We start from the raw sequence: 20,150 nt of genomic DNA, 5'->3' as shown, positions 1-20,150 counted from the left end.
GTGGCCGATAGTGGTCTAGTCTCACAGTACTGCGCTGCGCGCTCTCAGAAGGATGCGCCTGCGCAATGTGCTGGTCTCCATGGCAGGGCCTCGGAGCCAAGACGAGGTTGAGTAGACTCGTTTTGAATTTTCTCCCCTCTGCTCCGGCACCTTGTGAACTTCCCTCCTCGCCCTGTAGGGCTCTCGGAAGCGGCGGGACTAGGGGAGTTGGGGGTATGACCGAGTTGTCGGCGCCCACGAACGGGACACTACCTCCCAACCCCCATTTCTTTCCTCCTGCCTCCTCCTCCCGTCACCTCCTGACCAGCCTGCTCCCTGAGCAACCGCTGGCCCCCGCCCCCATCTGCAGTCGGGTCCGGGTGGTGCCTTCCGCGCCCAGCCTCGGGGCCTTTTCGGGGCCCCACACGATGAGGCCCGCTACTCCCCTCCCGGGGCCGCGCTGGGGCCGGGGGGGGGGGCGGCGGGGAGGCGCTCGGGAAGGCAGGCTGGAGAAGGTGGAGATTAAGTGTCTGGAGGAGGGTTACTGAGCTTCAGGACGCGCCACCGCCGCGGAGAAGGACCCGGACCCCCTTGGGCGGGAGCGCCTAGTGTGTGGTCCTTCGCGCAGCCAAGAGCCCCGCTTTTTAGATTTTGTGTTTTTTGTTTTGTTTTCTCCTTATGAGCCCATTTATATCTTCTGGTTAGAAGGGGAAAGGCGTCTTCCCCCACATTCTCCTACAATTTTTGACTTTTTTTTTGTTTGTTTGGTCTTGAAGTTACCTAAAGGCCTATGCCTTAATCTGAATGGTCCGGAGAGTTATTCTAGTTGAATTTAGTTATTTCTCTGTGGGAGGATGGATGGAGAGATACTATCTAGATCTCAAAGTCACATTTTAAGTCGTTCGCCAAAACTGCAAGAGGAGGACTTCAAGAGACAGCAGTTTAGAATCAGGCTAAACTGGATTGCAGAATTTGTGGGCAGAGCGGTATGTGTGCAGGTGAAAACAACTAAAGCTTTCCTTTACGTTGTTTAAAGATGCGCTGCAATTAAGTGGGCACCTGGTATTTAAATAAACCATAGCCTATGAGAAAGTATTTAAACAATTGTAAGCGGAAAAATAATCTTTTATTGGAAAGCAATGATAATGAAAGTAGGACTATTTTAAATTCACTCACCTTTCTAGAATGCGGGCTCTTGAACTTGAATGCCTCAACTACTTATTAACCGCTCTGTGCCACACTTGGGTCACTGAGAATTAAATGCCACAAGTAAATGTTAAATTTATCACCATCATTATCATTTAGATGTCTGTTGGCTAGAACCTTTGCCAACCTGAACAAATAAGAGAGAATAGCTTCATGGATAGAGGAATAAAAAGAAAATCTCTCTGCTGAAGTCCTAGGAAAGGAAGGACTGGGCTTGCAAATAGAACCTGTGGTCATTTAACCATGTGACTCATTGTAATGGTCAGAATTGTATGCCTTAGACCACCTGAAGCTTGAAACACTTTCTTAACTGAAGTCTTGCTATTTAATCCATATTTTCTGAATTTGGTAGTCGTGGAAAGAAATTTAACAGTTTTAAACATTTTCCTTTAATCATAAGTGATTTTTTAGTTACAGCAGTAAAATTGCCTGAATTAACATTCATAGAGCTGGAAATAATCTTCAAATAATTAGGTTCTTTTTCAGATTATTTTTTTACTATTGATAAAATATTATTGGTTAAAATATCTTTTAAAAATTTATAGTTAGAGGGGTGCCTGGCTGGCTCAGTCAGTGGACCATGCATCTCTTGATCTCTGGGTAAATTCAAGACCAAAACTGGGGGGGTGGGGTGGAGATTACTTAAAAATAAAATCTTAAAAATAACAAAAAAGGTATGGTTAGTTTAATAAGTTTTAGCGATCATTAATTTGACATTTAAGAAAGTACAATACCTGATAGTCACTATAGGTTGATCTTAATTTGAATTGAGAAGTATGACCAGTAAGATACAGAACCTAAATATATACTTAATAAGATAAAACTTCAATTTGCAAAGCAGAAATGTTGAATTCACTAAAGTACATTTTTCATTTGAGACCTTTTATTTTTTTTATTTTTTTTTTAAGATTTTATTTATTTATTTGAGACAGAGAGAATGAGAGAGAGAGAGCACATGAGAGGGGGGAGGGTCAGAGGGAGAAGCAGGCTCCCTGCCGAGCAGGGAGCCCGATGCAGGACTCGATCCAGGGACTCCAGGATCATGACCTGAGCCGAAGGCAGTCGCTTAACCAACTGAGCCACCCAGGCGCCCCATTTGAGACCTTTTAGTTAAGGAAAATTGTAAGTGTTCTAGAGTAACTGAACACCCACTATGATGGCTTTGGTGTTTTTTTAGTAGTGACTCGTGTCATATTTGGTGTTCCCTCCATGCAGTACTTAGGGTAGTACTTTTGAGTGTTTTTCTTAGAACATTAACTTCAAGCTTTTTGTTCTTGATTTCGTACGTGATTCATTTACTGTGGTCTTCATGAAGACACATTGTTATCTGGAAAATCACAGCTTGGAAGATATGTGTCTCTATTAAAGGTTTCTTTTTTTCTGCATGTAATGGCATGGTATGGTATGATCTGAAGACTATGCATGGGCTTCAGAGTTCTGTTGTTTTGGGTTTTTTTTTTTCCAGCTTAGTTTTGAATCTGAGCTCTAATGCTCTCTCTGATCTTAGGCAAGTTACTTGACAGCTTTGGTTTTCTTATCTACAGAGATAAGATCCAACTCAGTGAATGTGAGGATTAAATGAAATAATCTGTATAGCTCTCAAAGAGCAAAGAGGTAAAATGAGGTATGTATTTACAGGGTAAGAAATGGATAGAAACCAAGATTATAGGGAAGTTTATAGAGAGGGCAAACCTTAGATTAAAGAGACATTGTGAACACCAGCCTTAAATTTTTTTCAATGAAAAGTTAAAATAAGTTATTATTTATATATATTTGCATACATTTAAAATTTTGATGTTGACTTAACACATAACTTTCCAAACCCGTCTTTAAAAAAAAATAGTTTTGTTTTTTTTTTAAAGATTTTATTTATTTATTTGACAGAGAGAGACACAGCGAGAGAGGGAACACAAGCAGGGGGGAGAGGGAGAGGGAGAAGCAGGCCTCCCACCGAGCAGGGAGCCTGATGTAGGGCTCGATCCCAGGACCCCGGGACCATGACCTGAGCCGAAGGCAGACCCTTAACGACTGAGCCACCCAGGCGCCCCAAAAAATAAATTGTTCTATCGAATACTTGTGAACTAGGAGTCTTGATTTAATTTTTGACACCACTGATTGATAGTAATTTTGTATACATCATAAAAGGAATATTGTGTCATTTACCTACCCTAAAAGATGAGAGAAATTTTATTTTCTAAAGTACTTTTGAGCAACATTTTTTTAATGTTAATAAGTTAAAATATCTGGCCCTGATATTTAATATATTTCAAGATCCTTTAAATCTTAGGACACTAACAAGGACCTAGAATTAGGAGAAATCTCTAAGACTAAACTGAAAGTGGCTTCATCATTCAGTTACCCTGTTTGGGGATTTATTCTCAGGTAATTGGTTTTAACAGATACATTTTACCACACAAAAGTCTGTAGAGGAAATTCAACAAAATAATCAGATGTTAAGAGAATTACATGTAAAGTTTTGAACAAATAAAATTTGCTATTGAACAAAAGCAAAACAGCAGTAGCCCAAATATGGTCCACAGAGATATGAGTGAATACAGCCTGAATAGTCAGTCTTTTCCTTTCTGCCATGCATTAAATATGTATAAACAATAAAAAGCCCTTTTTCCCTATAAAACATGAAACTTCTATTTTAACAGTTTCTTCCTAATCTTTGCTTTTGATATAAGGTAAAATCCACTTTTTTAAGTGATGTGAAATATTCTAGAAAGCAATTTGACAGCAAAATGTAATGCTTTAGTGTGTGTTGTGAACTCTAATCATTAGCTGTCTATACATGTAATATATTCTTCTTTCTTTCTGTTTTCTTTATGTAATCCCAATATGATTTGCTTAAAAACTAACCTTGTCAAACCAGTTCCAGGATTTTTTACAGGGTGTACAGGTTTAGGGAGGGCAGTCTTTGTTCTCAAGCTTCTATGGTTCCAAAAAAAATGCCCTGTTAGTAAATATTTCATGAGAGATGCAATTTACTGGGGAGGTCTTTGTTTCAGTAGTAGTTAAAGAATGTGAGTTGCAACAAAACCATAGTCCAAACACCTAATTTTAGATAAGGAAACTGACACAGAGAGATTAAGTCACCTACTCCTGGACACATGCAGTTATCTATAAAGTCAGTCCTAATCTTTAGTTTTCTTCAGCTGAGTTAGTTGATGGTTCTACTGTACCGGGATGGTAATGGCTATTTTATAATAAAACCTGGGTAACAAAATCTAGTAGTTTTCTTTATGTGTAGGAAAAGAAAATATACATTGAATACCTTCTCATTACAGAAAAAATGCTGCTGTGAAGACATAATTATAGCTCTCACACAAATGAAGCCACAACTATCATGATTTAGTGCCCCCCAAAGGAACAACTTAAGTGGACAAGAGAGGGCATTTCTGGGAATGATAGAATGCTTGAGGCCTGAATTGAAATTTGAGCTACTACCTGAAGGTAATACTTTTATTTTTAACTAATTGAAAGTAACAGCTCTATAAAAGTTAACTATTACCTATTATATATTAATGAAAAACCAAATTACACTTTGTATATAGGTACTTTGTTCTGTTTATGTTTACCAGTTGGAAGAAAATACCTAGATACTTAATATCTTCATTCTTAAAAATTTCACTTTGACATAGTTAATTGAAAGTTAGGGGGCGCCTGGGTGGCTCAGTGATTAAGCATCTGCCTTCGGCTCAGGTCATGATCCGAGGGTCCTGGGGTTGAGTCCCGCATCATGCTCCTTGCTCAGCGGGGAGCCTGCTTCTCCCTCTGCCTGCCACTCTCCCTGTTTGTGCTTTCTCTCTCTCTCTCTCAATCTCTCTCTTTCTCTGACAAAAAAATAAAATCTTTAAAAAAAAAATGTTAGATATAATAATTTCTAGCATGTACTGACATTGAGGTTAGATGGGAAAATTGGATATTTTAAGTCACCCTGCATTTGTCAGGATTGAAAAGCATAATGCAAATTGATGGGGGAATTAAGGGAGGAAGGAGTAATGCTTTTCTTTTCGCTTCATTCAAATTTTTTTTTTAAAGGATGTCTGTAACATAGGAATGTACTTTGAACTTCCAGTTAAACAATGGGTTAGTCAATAGATATCGAAACCCATTTTTCCATATAGAAACTAAGTAGTATTTACCCAGTGTAACCATAAAAAACTTCTTTAACCTGTAGTATAGATGTACATACTGAAAAGAAAATTTTGAGTTTTCAGTTCCCAAAAGACAGCAGAAAAAGAAATTATCTTTGAGTGGTGAAATCCCAGTCTGAACAAAGTCCTGAAGTAGGTGTTTTTCTGTAAACAGCATCCTCACCATCTTTGCTGGTACAATTCCCTGGGGCATCCATCCTGTCCTCTTCATTGCAACATAGCTCAGGCCTCTGCTGAAGCCCTTTTAAGTGTTCTGAGCTTCAAGTGTACTTGCTTTCTCACCTCCAAATTAAACTTCCCAGGGTAGCTATTCTGAACTCTTCTTAAATGAAGAAAGTGATTTAAATTTACACAAATTTGTTAATGACTGATACTCTGTCCAGAGTTTTTTCTTTTTTAAGAGAAAATGCTTATTATCTCCAATGAAAATTTCAGCTAGGGTAAGAGAAAGTAAATAAAATGAAAAAGATTTAGGCCAGTAGGGATAATTTGTAATGGGATCAGGGCAGCTATTAGGAAACTGGGAGTAAGATTTTAGAATTCTTTCCCCTAAGCTATTTGCACTTTTCACTTCTCCTTCTCAAGCTCCACTTTTGAATCTATTTGCAGAATGTTTTCTCAATGACTACAGTGCCTGCAAGATTAGAACTCTAGCTTTTTCAAGAGATCAGAGATGTTTAGATTGTTTGCAGGAGGGCTTTGGTGCTTTAGGGACTGCCTCTAACTGAATTTGAACTAGGAGAAGTGGAGAACAAAAATGAACGAAGAATTTTCTTTTAGCATCTATAATTTGTTAACCTATCAAAAAAAAAAAAAATTAAAGCCATGACTAATGAAGGAAGGAGGGAGTTTTTTTCTGTTACTTTGAAAGAGTTCCTATTGTAATAATAAAGAGTAGGCTTTGGGATCAGTACATGTACCTTGCTCAGCCACTTAGTATATTTGTAATCTTGAGAAAGTTACTTAATTGCCTGAGTCTTATTTCCTTACACGTAAATTGGAGCAAGTAACTGAATCACAGGGTTGTTGAAAGGATTATATAAAATGACATATATAAAACACTTTTAGGGGCACCTGGGTGGCTCAGTTGGTTAAACCTCCGACTCCTGATTTCAGCTTTCATCATGATCTCAGGGTTGTGAGATCCAGCCCTGTGCTGTGCTCCATATTCACTGGGGAGTCTGTTTCTCTCCCTCTCCCTCTGCCCTAACCCCCACTCACACTCTCTTTCTCTCTCAAATAAACAAATAAATCTTAAAAAAAAAAAAAAACCTTTTAGCATAGTGCTTTACCGTAGTACTCAATAATTGATAACCTTATAACCTTGAGCAATGAGCCTCAGTTTCCTTTTCTGTAAAATGGTGGTAATAGGTTCTATATCACAGAATATAGAGTGATTATTAATAATTCTAGCTAATATTAAGTATAATAAATATTAAATTATATAGCTATGACAAATTCATAATCTTCATCTATTTTGTCATAATAGTGTTTATATTTAAAACTCAAAGGGCTCTCAAAAATATATATATATATTTTTAGAGATTTATTCATTTTAGAGAGAGGGAGAGTGAGGGGGGGGCAGGGAGGAGCAGAGGGAGAGAGAGTCCTAAGCAGACCTCACACTGAGCATGGAGCTGGACGTGGGACTTGATCTCACAATGCTGAGAACGCAACATGAGCCAAAACCAAGAATCGGAGGCTTAAACAACTGCCCTACCCAGGTGCCCCTCAAAAATATTTCTTAATCTTGGGGTGCCTGGGTGGCTCAGTTGGTTAAGCGGCTGCCTTCGGCTCAGGTCATGATCCTGGAGTCCCTGGATCGAGTCCCATATCGGGCTCCCTGCTTGGCGGGGAGTCTGCTTCTCCCTCTGACCCTCCCCCCTCTCATGTGCTCTCTCTCATCCTCTCTCTCTCAAATAAATAAATAAAATCTTAAAAAAAAAATTTCTTAATCTTGATGTCATCATGTTTAGACAGTGAACATTTCAGTATAATTAATTTACTTTAAAAAATTGAATTGTAGGGATGCCTGGGTGGTTCAGTTGGTTAAGCAACTGCCTTCGGCTCAGGTCATGATCCTGGAGTCCCGGGATCGAGTCCCACATTGGGCTCCCTGCTCGGCAGGAAGTCTGCTTCTCCCTCTGACCCTTCCCCCTCTCATGCTCTCTCTCTCTCATTCTCTCTCTCAAATAAATAAATAAAAATATTAAAAAAAAAAATTGAATTGTATTCTTGACAGCAATTATTTCAGTTTTAATACATCCCTCAGTAGTTGAATCTAACTTTGTAAGACTTTTCTTTTTGAATAGTGTTCTTTTATTTTTCTACTCTGGACATTGGAAGATTTACAGAAAAATCAATAGATTTACAGAAAAATCGAGCAGGGGCACCTAGGTGGTGCAGTCAATTAAGCGTCCCAACTTGGTTTCAGCTTGGGGTGTGGTCTGGGGGTGGTGGAATCAAGCTCTGCCTCCAGCTCCACACACAGCACGGAGTTGGCTTGAGATTCTCTCTCCTTCTTCCTGCCCCTCCCACTGTGCGCGCTCTCTCTCTAAAATAAATCTTAAAAAAAAGAAGAATCAAACAGGGAATACAAAGATTTCCATATTCCCCCACACACACATTTCTTCCTCTATCTGCTAGCACACAGTTTTCCCTTTATTAACATTTTGCATTAGTGTGGTATGTTTCTTTTTTTTTTTAAATATTTATTTATTTAGTAAGCTCTATGCCCAGCACAGGACTAGAACTCACAATCCTAAGATTAAGAGCTGCATGCTCCACAGACTGAGCCAGCCAGGTGTGGCATATTTCTTAAAGTTAATGAACCAATATTGATAGATTATTGTGAACAAAAGTCTATAGTTTGCATTAAGGTTCACTATTTGTGTTGTATAATTATATGGATTTTCACAAAACCCATATCAAAATGTCATGTATCCACCATTATGGTATCAGAAAGAATTGTTTCATCACAATAAAAATCTCTCAACCTGGGGCAACTATTGATCTTGTTACTGAGTCTATAGTTTTGCCTTTTTAAGAATGTCATATATTTGAAATTATATAGTATGTAGCCTTTTCAGAGTGACTTCTTTCACTTATCAGTACGCACTTAAGGTTTCCCTTGTCTTTTCTGGCTTAATAGCCTTTTTCTAAAAATTGAAGTTCACAGGGGTGCCTGGGTGGCTCAGTCGTTAAGTGTCTGCCTTCGGCTCAGGTCATGATCCCAGGGTCCTGGGATCGAGTCCCACATCAGGCTCCCTGCTCCGTGGGAAGCCTGCTTCTCCCTCTCCCACTCCCCCTGCTTGTGTTCCCTCTCTCGCTGTGTCTCTTTCTGTCAAATAAATAAATAAAATCTTTAAAAAAAATAAAAATAAAAAAAATAAAAATTGAAGTTCACATATAATAGCAATTTCAGGTGTACAACATAGTGATTTGACAATTATAAACATTATGAAATGCTTACCGTGATAAGTGTAGGTGCCATCTGTCGTCAAAAAGTTATTACCATACTATTGACTATATTCTATGTGCTGTGCTTTTTATCTTTGTGACTTATTATTTTTTTGAGAGAGAGCGAGCAAGCAGGGAGGAGGGGCAGGGGGAGAGAATCTTTTTTTTTTTTTAAAGATTTATTTATTTACTATTTTAGAGAGAGAGAGGGGGTAGAGGGATAGAGGAAGAGGGAGAGAATCTCAAATAGACTCTGCACTGAGCACAGAACCTGACATGGGGCTCAATCTCAAGACCCTGAGACCGTGTCCTGAACTGAAACCAAGAGTTGGACACTTAACTGATAGAGCCACCCAGGCACCACATGACTTGCTTATTTTATAACTGGAAGTTTGTATCTCAGTTCCACATGTAAGAGATCATGTGGTATTTACCTTTCTCTAGCTGGCTGCATATCTTCTTTAGTAAAGTGTTTGTTCAAGTATTTTGCCCACTTTTTGTTTGGTTGTTGTCTTATAATTGAGTTGAAACAGTTCTTTACAGAGCTGGGATACAAACTCCTTTATCAGGAATATGTTTTGCAAATATTTTCTCCCAAACTGTAATGAATAAAAGTTTTTAATTTTGATGATGTCCATTTTATAGACTTATATTTTCGTGCTTTTTGCGTCATGTTTAAGATATTTTTTGCCAAACCCACAGTCACAAAGATTTTCTCCTATGATTTCTTCTAGAAGTTTTATAGTTTTACAGGCCATGATCTGTTTCAAGTTAATTTTTTTTTATGGTTTGAGGTAAGGGTCATTTACTGTTTTGCATATAGCTATTGTTTCAGCTCCATTTGTTGAAAAGACTGTCCCTTTTTTCTTAATTGCCTTGGCACCTTTATCGAAAAGCAGTTGACAAGGGGTGCCTAATCTCGCTTGAGATTCTCTCTCTCCCTCTGCCCCTCCCCCTGCTCACTGTCTCTCTCTCTCTCTCTCTCAAATAAATAAATCTTTTTTTTGTTTGTTTTATTTTATTATGTTATGTTAATCACCATATATTACATCATTAGTTTTTGATGTAGTGTTCCATGATTCATTGTTTGCCTATAACACCCAGTGCTCCATTCAATACGTGCCTTCTTTTTGTGTGTGTGTGTGTGTGTTTTCATCTATTCATTTTTTATTATTATGTTATGTTAATCACCATACATACATCATTAGTTTTTGATGTAGTGTTCCATGATTTGTGCCTTCTTTAATACCCATCACCAGGTTAACCCATCCCCCTACCCCCCACCCCTCTAGAAGCCTCAGTTTGTTTCTCAGAGTCCATAGTCTCTCATGGTTCATCTCCCCCTCTGATTCCCCCCCTTCATTTTTCCCTTCCTACTTTTTTTTTTTTTTAACATATATAATGTATTATGTGTTTCAGAGGTACAGGTCTGTGATTCATCAGTCTTACACAATTCACAGCGCTCGCCATAGCACATACCCTCCCCAATGTCTATCACCTAGCCACCCCATTCCTCCCACCCCCCACCGCTCTAGCAACCCTCAGTTTGTTTCCTGAGATTAAGAATTCCTGGTATCAGTGAGATCATATGGTACATGTCTTTCTCTGATTGACTTATTTCACTTAGCATAATACCCTCTAGTTCCATCCACATCGTTGCAAATGGCAAGATTTCTTTTTTTTTTTTGATGACTGCATAATATTCCATTGTATATATATAAACCACAACTTCTTTATCCATTCATCTGTTGATGGACTCTTGGCTCTTTCCATAGTGTGGCTATTGTGGACGTTGCTGCTATAAACATTGGGGTGCACGTACCCCTTCGGATCACTATATTTGTATCTTTGGGATAAATATCCAGTAGTGCAATTGCTGGGTCGTACGGTAGCTCTATTTTCAACTTTTTGAGGAACCTCCATACTTCTTTCCAGAGTGGCTGCACCAGCTTGCATTCCCACCAACAGTGTAGGAGGGTTCCCCTTTCTCCGCATCCTCGCCAACATCTGTCGTTTCCTGACTTGTTAATTTTAGCCCTTCTGACTGGTGTGAGGTGGTATCTCATTGAGGTTTTGATTTGGATTTCCCTGATGCCAAGCAATGTTGAGCACTTTTTCATGTGTCTGTTCGCCATTTGGATGTCTTCTTTGGAAAAATGTCTGTTCATGTCTTCTGCCCATTTCTTGATTGGATTAGTTGTTCTTTGGGTGTTGAGTTTGATAAGTTCTTTATAGATTTTGGATACTAGCCCTTTATCTGATATGTCATTTGCAGATATCTTCTCCCATTCTGTCAGTTGTCTTTTGGTTTTGTTGACTGTTTCCTTTGCTGTGCAAAAGCTTTTTATCTTGATCAAGTCCCAGTAGTTCATTTTTGCCCTTGCTTCCCTTGCCTTTGGTGATGTTTCTAGGAAGAAGTTGCTATGGCTGAGGTCGAAGAGGTTGCTGCCTGTGTTCTCCTCTAGGATTTTGATGGACTCCTGTCTCACATTGAGGTCTTTCAACCATTTTGAGTCTATTTTTGTGTGTGGTGTAAGGAAATGATCCAGTTTCATTCTTTTGCAAGTGGCTGTCCAATTTTCCCAACACCATTTGTTGAAGAGACTGTCTCTTTTCCATTGAACATTCTTTACTGCTTTGTCGAAGATGAGTTGACCATAGAGTTGAGGGTCCATTTCTGGGCTCTCTATTCTGTTCCATTGATCTATGTGTCGGTTTTTGTGCCAGTACCATACTGTCTTGATGATTACAGCTTTGTAATAGAGCTTTTGAGTATTGTAGCTTTGTAGTAAGTTTTGAAATTGCAAAGAATGAGTCCTCCAACTTTGTTCTTTTTCAAGATTGTTTTGGCTATTCAGGTTCCTTGTAATTCGATATGAATTTGGCTTTTCCATGACTAAAAAAAAGGCATTGGGATTTTGATAAGGATTGCATTGAATCTATACATTGCTTTGGGTAGTATTACCATATTCATGTCTTCCAATTCCAGGAGCACAGTTTATCCATTTATTTAGATCTTTAATTTTATTCAGCAATATTTTGTAGTTTTAATGTACAAGTCTTATACTTCTTTGCTTAAATTTATTCATCAGTATTTTATTCCTGTTGATAAAATTGTAAATGAATCATTTTCTTAATTTCATTTTTGGTTTGTTCATTGCTAGTATATAGAAATACAATGGAATTTTGCATATTGATCTTATATCCTGTAACTTTGTTGAATTTATTAACTCTGATGGTGTTTTTGGGAATTCTTCAGGATTTTCTATATATAAGACCATATGCAAATAGAGATAGTTGTACCTTTGTTCTTAGTATTTTCTCATTATCCTTTTAGTTTCTGTAATATTTTATACTCATGTCCCACTTTGATTTCTGATTTTAGTTGTGTCTTTCTTCTTTTTTTATTGTCAGTCTAGATAAAGGTTTGTCAATTTTGTCAATCTTTTTGAAGAACCAACTTTTAGATTCATAAATTCTTTTGTTTTTCTATTCCTGATTTTGCTTATCTCTTCTCTAATCTGTATTATTTTCTTCCTTCCGCAAGATTTCAGTTTAGTTGGCTCTTAAATTTGTTTTTGAGGAATAAAGTCAAGTTATTGTTTTGAGATTTTTTTTTTTAATATAGGCATTTTTGCTCTATATTTCCCTCTGAGCACCACTTTCCCTGCATTCCATAAGTTTTGATATACTGTGTTCATCTGTCATTACCCCCTCCTGAGTTATGTGTATTTTTAGTTCTTCAGTATTTTACTTCTATTCTTAAAACACACATACACAAAATTATAATAGCATTATTGTTATTTATACAGACAGTGTTTATTTAGATTTTTCATAGAGTTATTAACTTACTAGCTTACCATTTTGCTAGTATCTCGGGACTTCCTTCTGGTATCATTTTTATTTGATGTATTCTTTAGAAATGTCTTTCATGTAGGATCTGTTCATTGTAAACTCTGAGTTTTTTATTTTTATTTTTATTTTTACTTTTTTTTAAAGATTTTATTTATTTGACAGAGAGACAGTGAGAGAGGAAACACAAGCAGGGGGAGTGGGAGAGGGAGAAGCAGGCTTCCCGCTGAGCAGGTAGCCTGATGCGGGCTCGATCCCAGGACGCTGGGATCATGACCTGAGCCGAAGGCAGATGCTTAACGACTGAGTCACCCAGGCGCCCCTAAACTCTGAGTTTTTTAACATCTTAAAGTATCTTTCTCTCACCCTGTTTTGTGAAAAAAATGGTCTTGAGCATATGTAATCATATACTGATAATTACTTTTTTTTTATTCCCATGACTTCTGCCATTGTTGCTATTGAGTAGACTGCTATGTATCTAATGTCAGTACCCCATGGGTGATCTTATCTCTCTGGCTACATTTTTAGATTTTCCTTTCTCTTTAGAATTTTGTACTTCTACTACACTGGGTATGGATTTCTTTTGATTTATTTTGGTATATTTTGTACTTTATCTGTGGATTCAGTTTTGAAAAATTGTTAGCCATTATCTCCTCAAATACTGTCTCTCATCCATTTTCTCTTTTCTTCTGAGATTCCAGTTATAAGTATGTTGTACTTACTGTATTTTTCCTACTTTTAAGTCTCCTTATATTTTTTTATCTTCTGTTTTTCATATGGTGCATTCTGAGTAATTTTTTAAAAATCTGACTTTTAATTTAGTAGTTCTTTCTTCTGCATTTATTGTATTTAATGCATCCATTGACTTACAGTTTTTATTTCTGAAAGTTCTGTTTGGTTTTCTTTCAGATTAAACTTTTCAGTCTTGTTGCTTGCTTATTCCTGTGATTCATTCATGTTTATTTCTTTGAGTTTTAAATGATTTTTATATTCACTGTTAGATGGTTCCAATATTTGAAGTCTGTAGGAGGTGTCTAAATTTGCTGGCTCTTTCTTTTGGTGGTTTATTTCCTTGTGTTTTTGACACTCTGATTATAAGCTTATATTTAATCTTACATGTAAGGTAACTAATGCCTTAATTGGGTTTGTGTTCCTCCAAATAATAGCTCCATTTTTTCTTACTAAACTATTGTCTCAGGATCTTTCAGGTTCCTAGTCTTGGGAACTTTAAGTTCCCCTCCCCTGAGAACTGCTTATCCAAGCCGTGGTTTCCCAGCCATAAAATTTGTGTATTAGTAATGCTCTTGCAGAAATTTTCCTCTTTGCTTGTGCTTATCACTTGGGTTTTGGCTCACATCTTTTGCTTTTCTTTTGTGGTGGGGAGGGGATATGGAGGGCAGGGAATGGCCTTTGATTTTTGTTACTTCCTGTAGCAACTCCCAGTCACAAAATATTTTTGTTTTAGATAAACTTTCTGGTTTTGTTTTGTTTTGTTTTGTTTTCTAGCAAGAGAGCCTTCTATATTATCTAATCTGCCATATTTCCATTAGTGGAACTTTCTTTTTATTTTTTAAACCATATATAAAACATTATTCCTAAGTTTTATATGTAAATTAATTTAGAATACAAGTGGTAATTTAAAATCTTAAAAGAGAAGCAATTTTAAGATATTTTAAAGCTATATATTAAAAATAAGATTGATTTTAACTTATTATAATTTATATTTGAGTAGAAGTATTTATAATATTTTGGAGATATGAAGTGGCAAACCTTGTAGATTTTCTGAAATGGTTAATTTTACAAATGTATGTGTGGATGCTATCACAGAAAAATAAGTTTTCAGTGTGTTCTTTTTTTTTTTTTTTATAGATTTTATTTATTTATTTGACAGAGAGATAGAGAGAGAGTACAAGTAGGCAGAGAGGCAGGCAGAAGGAGAGGGAGAAGCAGGCTCTCCGCTGAGCAGGGAGCCCCGTGCGGGGCTCGATCCCAGGACCCTGGGATCATGACCCGAGCTGAAGGCAGCCACTTAACCGACTGAGGCACCCAGGCACCCCCAGTGTGTTCAAATATATATAGCAACTGAGTACAAGGTATAAATTTAATTTAGGGCATAGGATGATTTCATTATTGTATATCCTGACTGTGATGTGGTTACATGTGTTAAAATCCATAGAACTATACAGCAAAAACAAAAAAAGGAAGTTCAATTTAATACATGTTAATTTAAAGATAAAATTTTCAGGATTTTTAAAAAACAATTATGCTGTCTTATGAAAAATAAAATGTGTGGGTTCTATGAAGTTTATATTATAAATTTTTCAGTGGTATTCTTCAACAGTTTTGTTTTGACTTTACTCCAATTTTGAGACTTAAATCATCATTCCTTTCAGATAATGCAGAATCCAGTATTCACTATAATATATTAGGCCAGGGTTTCTGAACCTCAGTACCACTGACATCTTTGTTTTGGGGGCTGCTGTGAGCATTCCAAAATACTTAGCAGCACCCCTAGCTTCTCCCCATTAGATTCTAGTAGCACTTCCCTCTCAGTTCTGACAACCAAAAATATTTCCAGACATTGCCAAATATCCCCAGGGGGCAGTGTGCGTGTGTGTGTGTGTGTGTGTGTGTGTGTGCATGCACGTGTGTGTGTAAAGACAAAATCACCACAAAAGCTAATCACTTTACTAGGCCTAAGTGGCTCAAACTTTTTGGAATACATATTTCTTCATTTTCAAAGTTTGTCAACCCAGTATGAGTGGTATGATGTGTATTATGATAAGAGCTATGTGTATATAATCTCTGTCTACACCAAAATATCTTTTCTTAAATTATCTAATGCTACAATAGTGCATGCCCAACTCATAAAATTAAGAACCTTTATTTGCATTAAATCTTTGTAAAATAAGAATTTTAGAAGTATTTGAAAGGGTGAAAAGTACCTGTCCCATAACAACAATCTTAATTAACCAGTACAGGAGTGTAATTAAGGGTAGGATGAGGGAACTACATAATGGTAATCTCTGTTTTGCTTTGAATGTATTCTGGTGCCTTGGCAAGTCATTTTAAAAAAATGTTTATTTTCTTAATCTGTAGAATGGAAATGATTTAACCTGAATTGTATTGGGTAACACAGTAGGGGAAATGTGAGATTTGTTTAAGACAAACATTCCATAAAAATGTTAAGTGCTTTAATCAGATACTTAAATTTTTTTTCAGCTATTAAATAATAGAAGAAAATGGAATTGAATATACCAGCATGGAACAATCTAATGATTCACTAAGAGTCAACCATAATGATTCTGAAGAATCAAAAACAGATTCTCAGGTATTTGAGGTAGGAATTCAACTGGGAACTTTTTTCCATTCCATTTAACAACTTTTTTTTTTTTTTTTAAGATTTTATTTATTTATTTGACAGAGAAAGAGCATAAGCAGGGGGAGTGGCAGGCAGAAGGAGAGGGAGAAATAAGCTCCCTGCTGAGCAGGGAGACCAATGTGGGGCTCAATCCTCGGACCCTGGGATCATGACCTGAGCCAAAGGCAGACGCTTAACCAACTGAGCCACCCAGGCACCCCCATTTAATAACTTTTTAACATATAAGAAATAGTATTATATTTAATGTATTTAAGACTATTACAATTTGTCCACAATTCTATCATATATTTAATTTTATAATATAGAGCTTTACTTTTAATTAATATAGAGCTTTATTTTTAATTAAAGCTCTATATTATAAAATTCTATATTCATAAAAATCTATATATAAAGAAAAATCTGTATTTTGAATTACATATCATGATTTCATGTTATGTTCCCATGGACAACTTTATTTCAATAAAATTGAAATAAAATATAAAAAATCAACAATTTCACTTAAGAACTGCTTTTTGTCTATATCAGTCTGTGTGAATTGACAACTCTTACAAAAAGTGAAGTGAATAATTAACTGAAAAATGAATCTTTCCCTTTTTATTATAGAATTCTATATATTTTATTTTAAATTCCAGTATAGTTAACAAATTATATTAGTTTCAGGTGTATAATATATGGATTCAACAGTTTCATACATCACCTGGTGTTCATCAAAAGTGCACTCCTGGGGCGCCTGGATGACTCAGTCTAAGGTTAGGCATCTGACTGTTGATCTCAGCTCAGGTCTTGATCTCAGAGTTGTTAGTTTGGGCCCTGGATTGGGCATGGAGCCTACTTTAAAAAATTGTAAAAACAAAACAAAAAAACAAAAACAAACCCAAAAACAAGTGCATTCCTTAATCCCCATCTCCTATTTAACCCATCTGCCCATGGTCCTCCCCTCCCCCAACCTCCCTCCTCACACTGCTCTGGTAACCATCAGTATATTCTCTATTATCAAGAGTCTATTTCTTGGTTTCTCTCTTTCCCTCTCTTTTTCCCTTTGCTCATTTGTTTTGTTTCTTCCATATATGAGTGAAATCATGGTATTTGTCTTTCTCTGACTGACTTCACTTAGTATTATACTCTCTAGCTCCATCCATGTTGTTGCAAATGGCAAGATTTCATTCTTTTTTTATGGCTGAGTAATATTCCATTGTGTCTTATACCACATCTTTATCCATTCATCAATCAATGGTCACTTGGGCTGTTTCCATAATTTGGCTATTGTAAATAATGCCGCTATAAACATAGAGGTTCGTGTATCCCTTTGAATTAGTGTTTTTGTATTTTTGGGTAAATACCCAGTAGCGTGATTACTGGATCATAGGGTAGTTCTATTTTTAATTTTTTGAGGAACCTCCATACTGTTTCCCACAGTGGCTGATAAACATTCTTTTTTTTTTTTTTAATTGTAACATTAAGGGCACCAGGCTGGTTTAGTTGGTAGAGCATGCTACTCTTGATCTTGAGGTTGTGAGTTCGAGCCCCATTGGGGTGTAGAGATTACTTAAAAATAAAATCTTTTGAGGGGGACAAGATGGCGGAGAAGTAGGGGACCCTGTTTCAACCGGTCCCCTGAATTTAGCTGGATACCTACCAAACCATTCTGAACACCCACGAAATCAGCCTGAGATGTAAGAATATATATCTGGATCTCTACAAGCAGAAAAATGCTGCCTCTCGCAAGGTAGGAAGGGCAGAGTCATGAATAGGCAGGCAAAAGTGTCTTGTGCCGGAGCCGGCAAAACCTCACAGAGTGGTAATGGCTGGGAAAGGGCTTTAGAGCAGCACTCAGACAGAATCCAGGCGCTGCGGGTGCACACGCATGGACCTGGGACCGCTTGTGGTTTTAGAAGCGCAAAGGGCAGAGACAAGCCCAGGCCCCTGGGTCGACCACTAAGAAGGTTGCTGTGGGTGCGCACCCCTTATGGGAAGCTGCAGTTTTCAGCAGCACCTACAGAAAGGAAGACTGTGTATTCGGAGGGTTCAGAGGAGAGCAGACTATGATTTCTCTGCTCTGGGACAGAGATCTGGGTGTGGCCATTTTTGCTCTGACCCTCAGAAGAGGCACAGAAAGCTGCCAGAGAACAAAAGCTTAAAAAACGAGTTTCTACGGAGCCTAGCTGCCCCCCCCCCCCGCCCTGACAAGGGGCAGGGCAACTCTGCCCAAGCAGGGTTCCTGAGAAACAGTGTCAGGCCCCTCCCCCAGAAGACAGGCTGGAAGAACAAGAGGAGACAACCCTAGGGCCCCCATAAAACTGTAAAACCCCCATAAAACTGTAAAACCCCAACATCAGGGGAAAATAGTATATTGAGCTCCAGGCGTTGCCTCACAGCTTGTGTATTTTTCAGATACAGCTCCCTTTTTCTTTTTATTCTTTCTCTTATGCTTCTTCTCTGTTTTTTCTTTTTACCTTTTTCTCATTTCAACCAGATTTTCAGTATATCAACTTATAATTCATAGTAGCTTTTTAGCTTATATTTTTTCACACCTATATATTTTAATACAGATATATGCTTTAATGTAGTCTTTTTTTCCCTATTCAATATTACCTTTATATATATACCAGTTTTACTTTCCCTGTAATTTTGGGAAGTAGTGCCCTTTAGCAAACAACAAAATACACCCAGGAAGAACTGAAACACCCTACTTTGTCCACACTGAGGGATTATATCCCCCTTTCCTTCACTCCCCCCTTTTTTAAATTTTTAATTAAAAAAAATTTTTTTTTTAATTCTATAAATTTTATTCTTCGGTTTCATTTTGGCTTTGTTTTTTCGGTGGTGGCTTCCGACTGCTCCAGATTTTCCTAGGCTGCATCTTGCTTGGGTTGTGGTTGATTTTTTGGACTCTGTACATTCCCTGAACCATCCCTCAACAGAATGACTAGGAGGAGGAACTCCCAACAAAGAAAAGAACCAGAGACAATGGCGTCTGCTGCAGACCTAATGGATATGGATATAAGCAAGGTGTCAGAGATAGACTTCAGGGTAGCAGTTTTGAAGGCAATAGCTAGTCTTGAGAAAACCATTAGCAACAATATAGAATCTCTTAGGGCAGAAATGAAATTTAATCAGGCCAAACTTAAAAATGCTATGAATGAGATGCAGTCTAAACTGGATATTCTAATGGCCAGGGTAAATGAGGCAGAAGGACAAATTAGTGATCTAGAAGATAAGCTGATAGAAAGGAAGGAAGCCAAGGAAGACTGGGATAAACAACTGGAAGCCCATGAGAACAGATTTAGAGAGATCAATGATGCCATGAAATGTTCCATTGTCAGAATTATTGGGATCCCTGAGGGGGTGGAGAGAGAGAGGACTAGAAGATATATTTGAGCAAATCATAGCTGAGAACTTCCCTAATCTGGGGAAGGAAACAAGCATTCATGTCCAAGAGGCAGAGAGGACCCCTCCCAAGATCAATAAAAATAGACCAACACCCCGGCACGTAATAGTAAAACTTGCTAATCTTAGAGCCAAGGAAGCTATCCTGAGAGCAGCTTGGGGGAAGAGATTTCTTACGTATGGAGGGAGGAACATCAGAATAATGTCACACCTATCCACAGAGACCTAGAAAACCAGAGAGGGCTGGCAAGAGATATTCAAGGTCCTAAATGAGAAGAACATGCAGCCAAGAATACGTTATCCAGCAAGGCTGTCATTCATTCAGAGCGGACGGAGAGACAAAGAACTTCCAGGACCAGCAGAAATTGAAAGAATATGTGACCACCAAGCCAGCCCTGCAAGAAATATTAAGGGGGATTCTATAAAAGAAGAAAGACCCCAAGAGTAATATAGACCAGACATCTACAGAGGCAATCTATAGAAACAGGGACTGTACAGGCAATATGATGGCACTAAATTCATACCTTTCAATAGTTACTCTCAACATGAGCAGCCTAAATACTCCCATGAAACGGCACAGGGTTGCAGATTGGATACAAAGACAGGACCCATCCACATGCTGTCTATAAGAGACTCATTTTGAACTTAAAGACACCTCCAGATTGAAAGTGAGGGGATGGAGAACCATTTATCATGCCAACGGACCTCAAAAGAAAGCTGGGGTA

General features: G+C 37.7%; 1 protein-coding gene across 7 annotated transcripts in view; it reads left to right on the top strand.

Annotated features, from left to right (window-relative positions):
- The first annotated feature begins 7 nt into the window (after positions 1 to 7).
- Positions 8 to 20,150, top strand: part of CARF (calcium responsive transcription factor) — a 73,344-nt gene continuing 53,201 nt past the window's right edge. Inside the window, exons 1-4 of one of the 7 annotated variants that reach the window (XM_032404352.1) lie at positions 9 to 106; positions 756 to 965; positions 4,476 to 4,641; positions 15,879 to 15,996. In XM_032404352.1, the coding sequence (XP_032260243.1) occupies positions 15,919 to 15,996 (78 nt within the window). In that variant the 5' untranslated portion in view covers positions 9 to 106; positions 756 to 965; positions 4,476 to 4,641; positions 15,879 to 15,918. The other 6 variants (XM_032404389.1, XM_032404381.1, XM_032404343.1 and 3 more) reach the window with 6 other exon arrangements.

This window comes from Phoca vitulina, unplaced genomic scaffold, assembly GCF_004348235.1.
Source record: "Phoca vitulina isolate PV1807 unplaced genomic scaffold, GSC_HSeal_1.0 scaffold1, whole genome shotgun sequence".
Taxonomy (NCBI): domain Eukaryota; kingdom Metazoa; phylum Chordata; class Mammalia; order Carnivora; family Phocidae; genus Phoca; species Phoca vitulina.
Note: the sequence above shows the minus strand (reverse complement) of the source record. Positions and strands in the feature narration are given on the sequence as shown.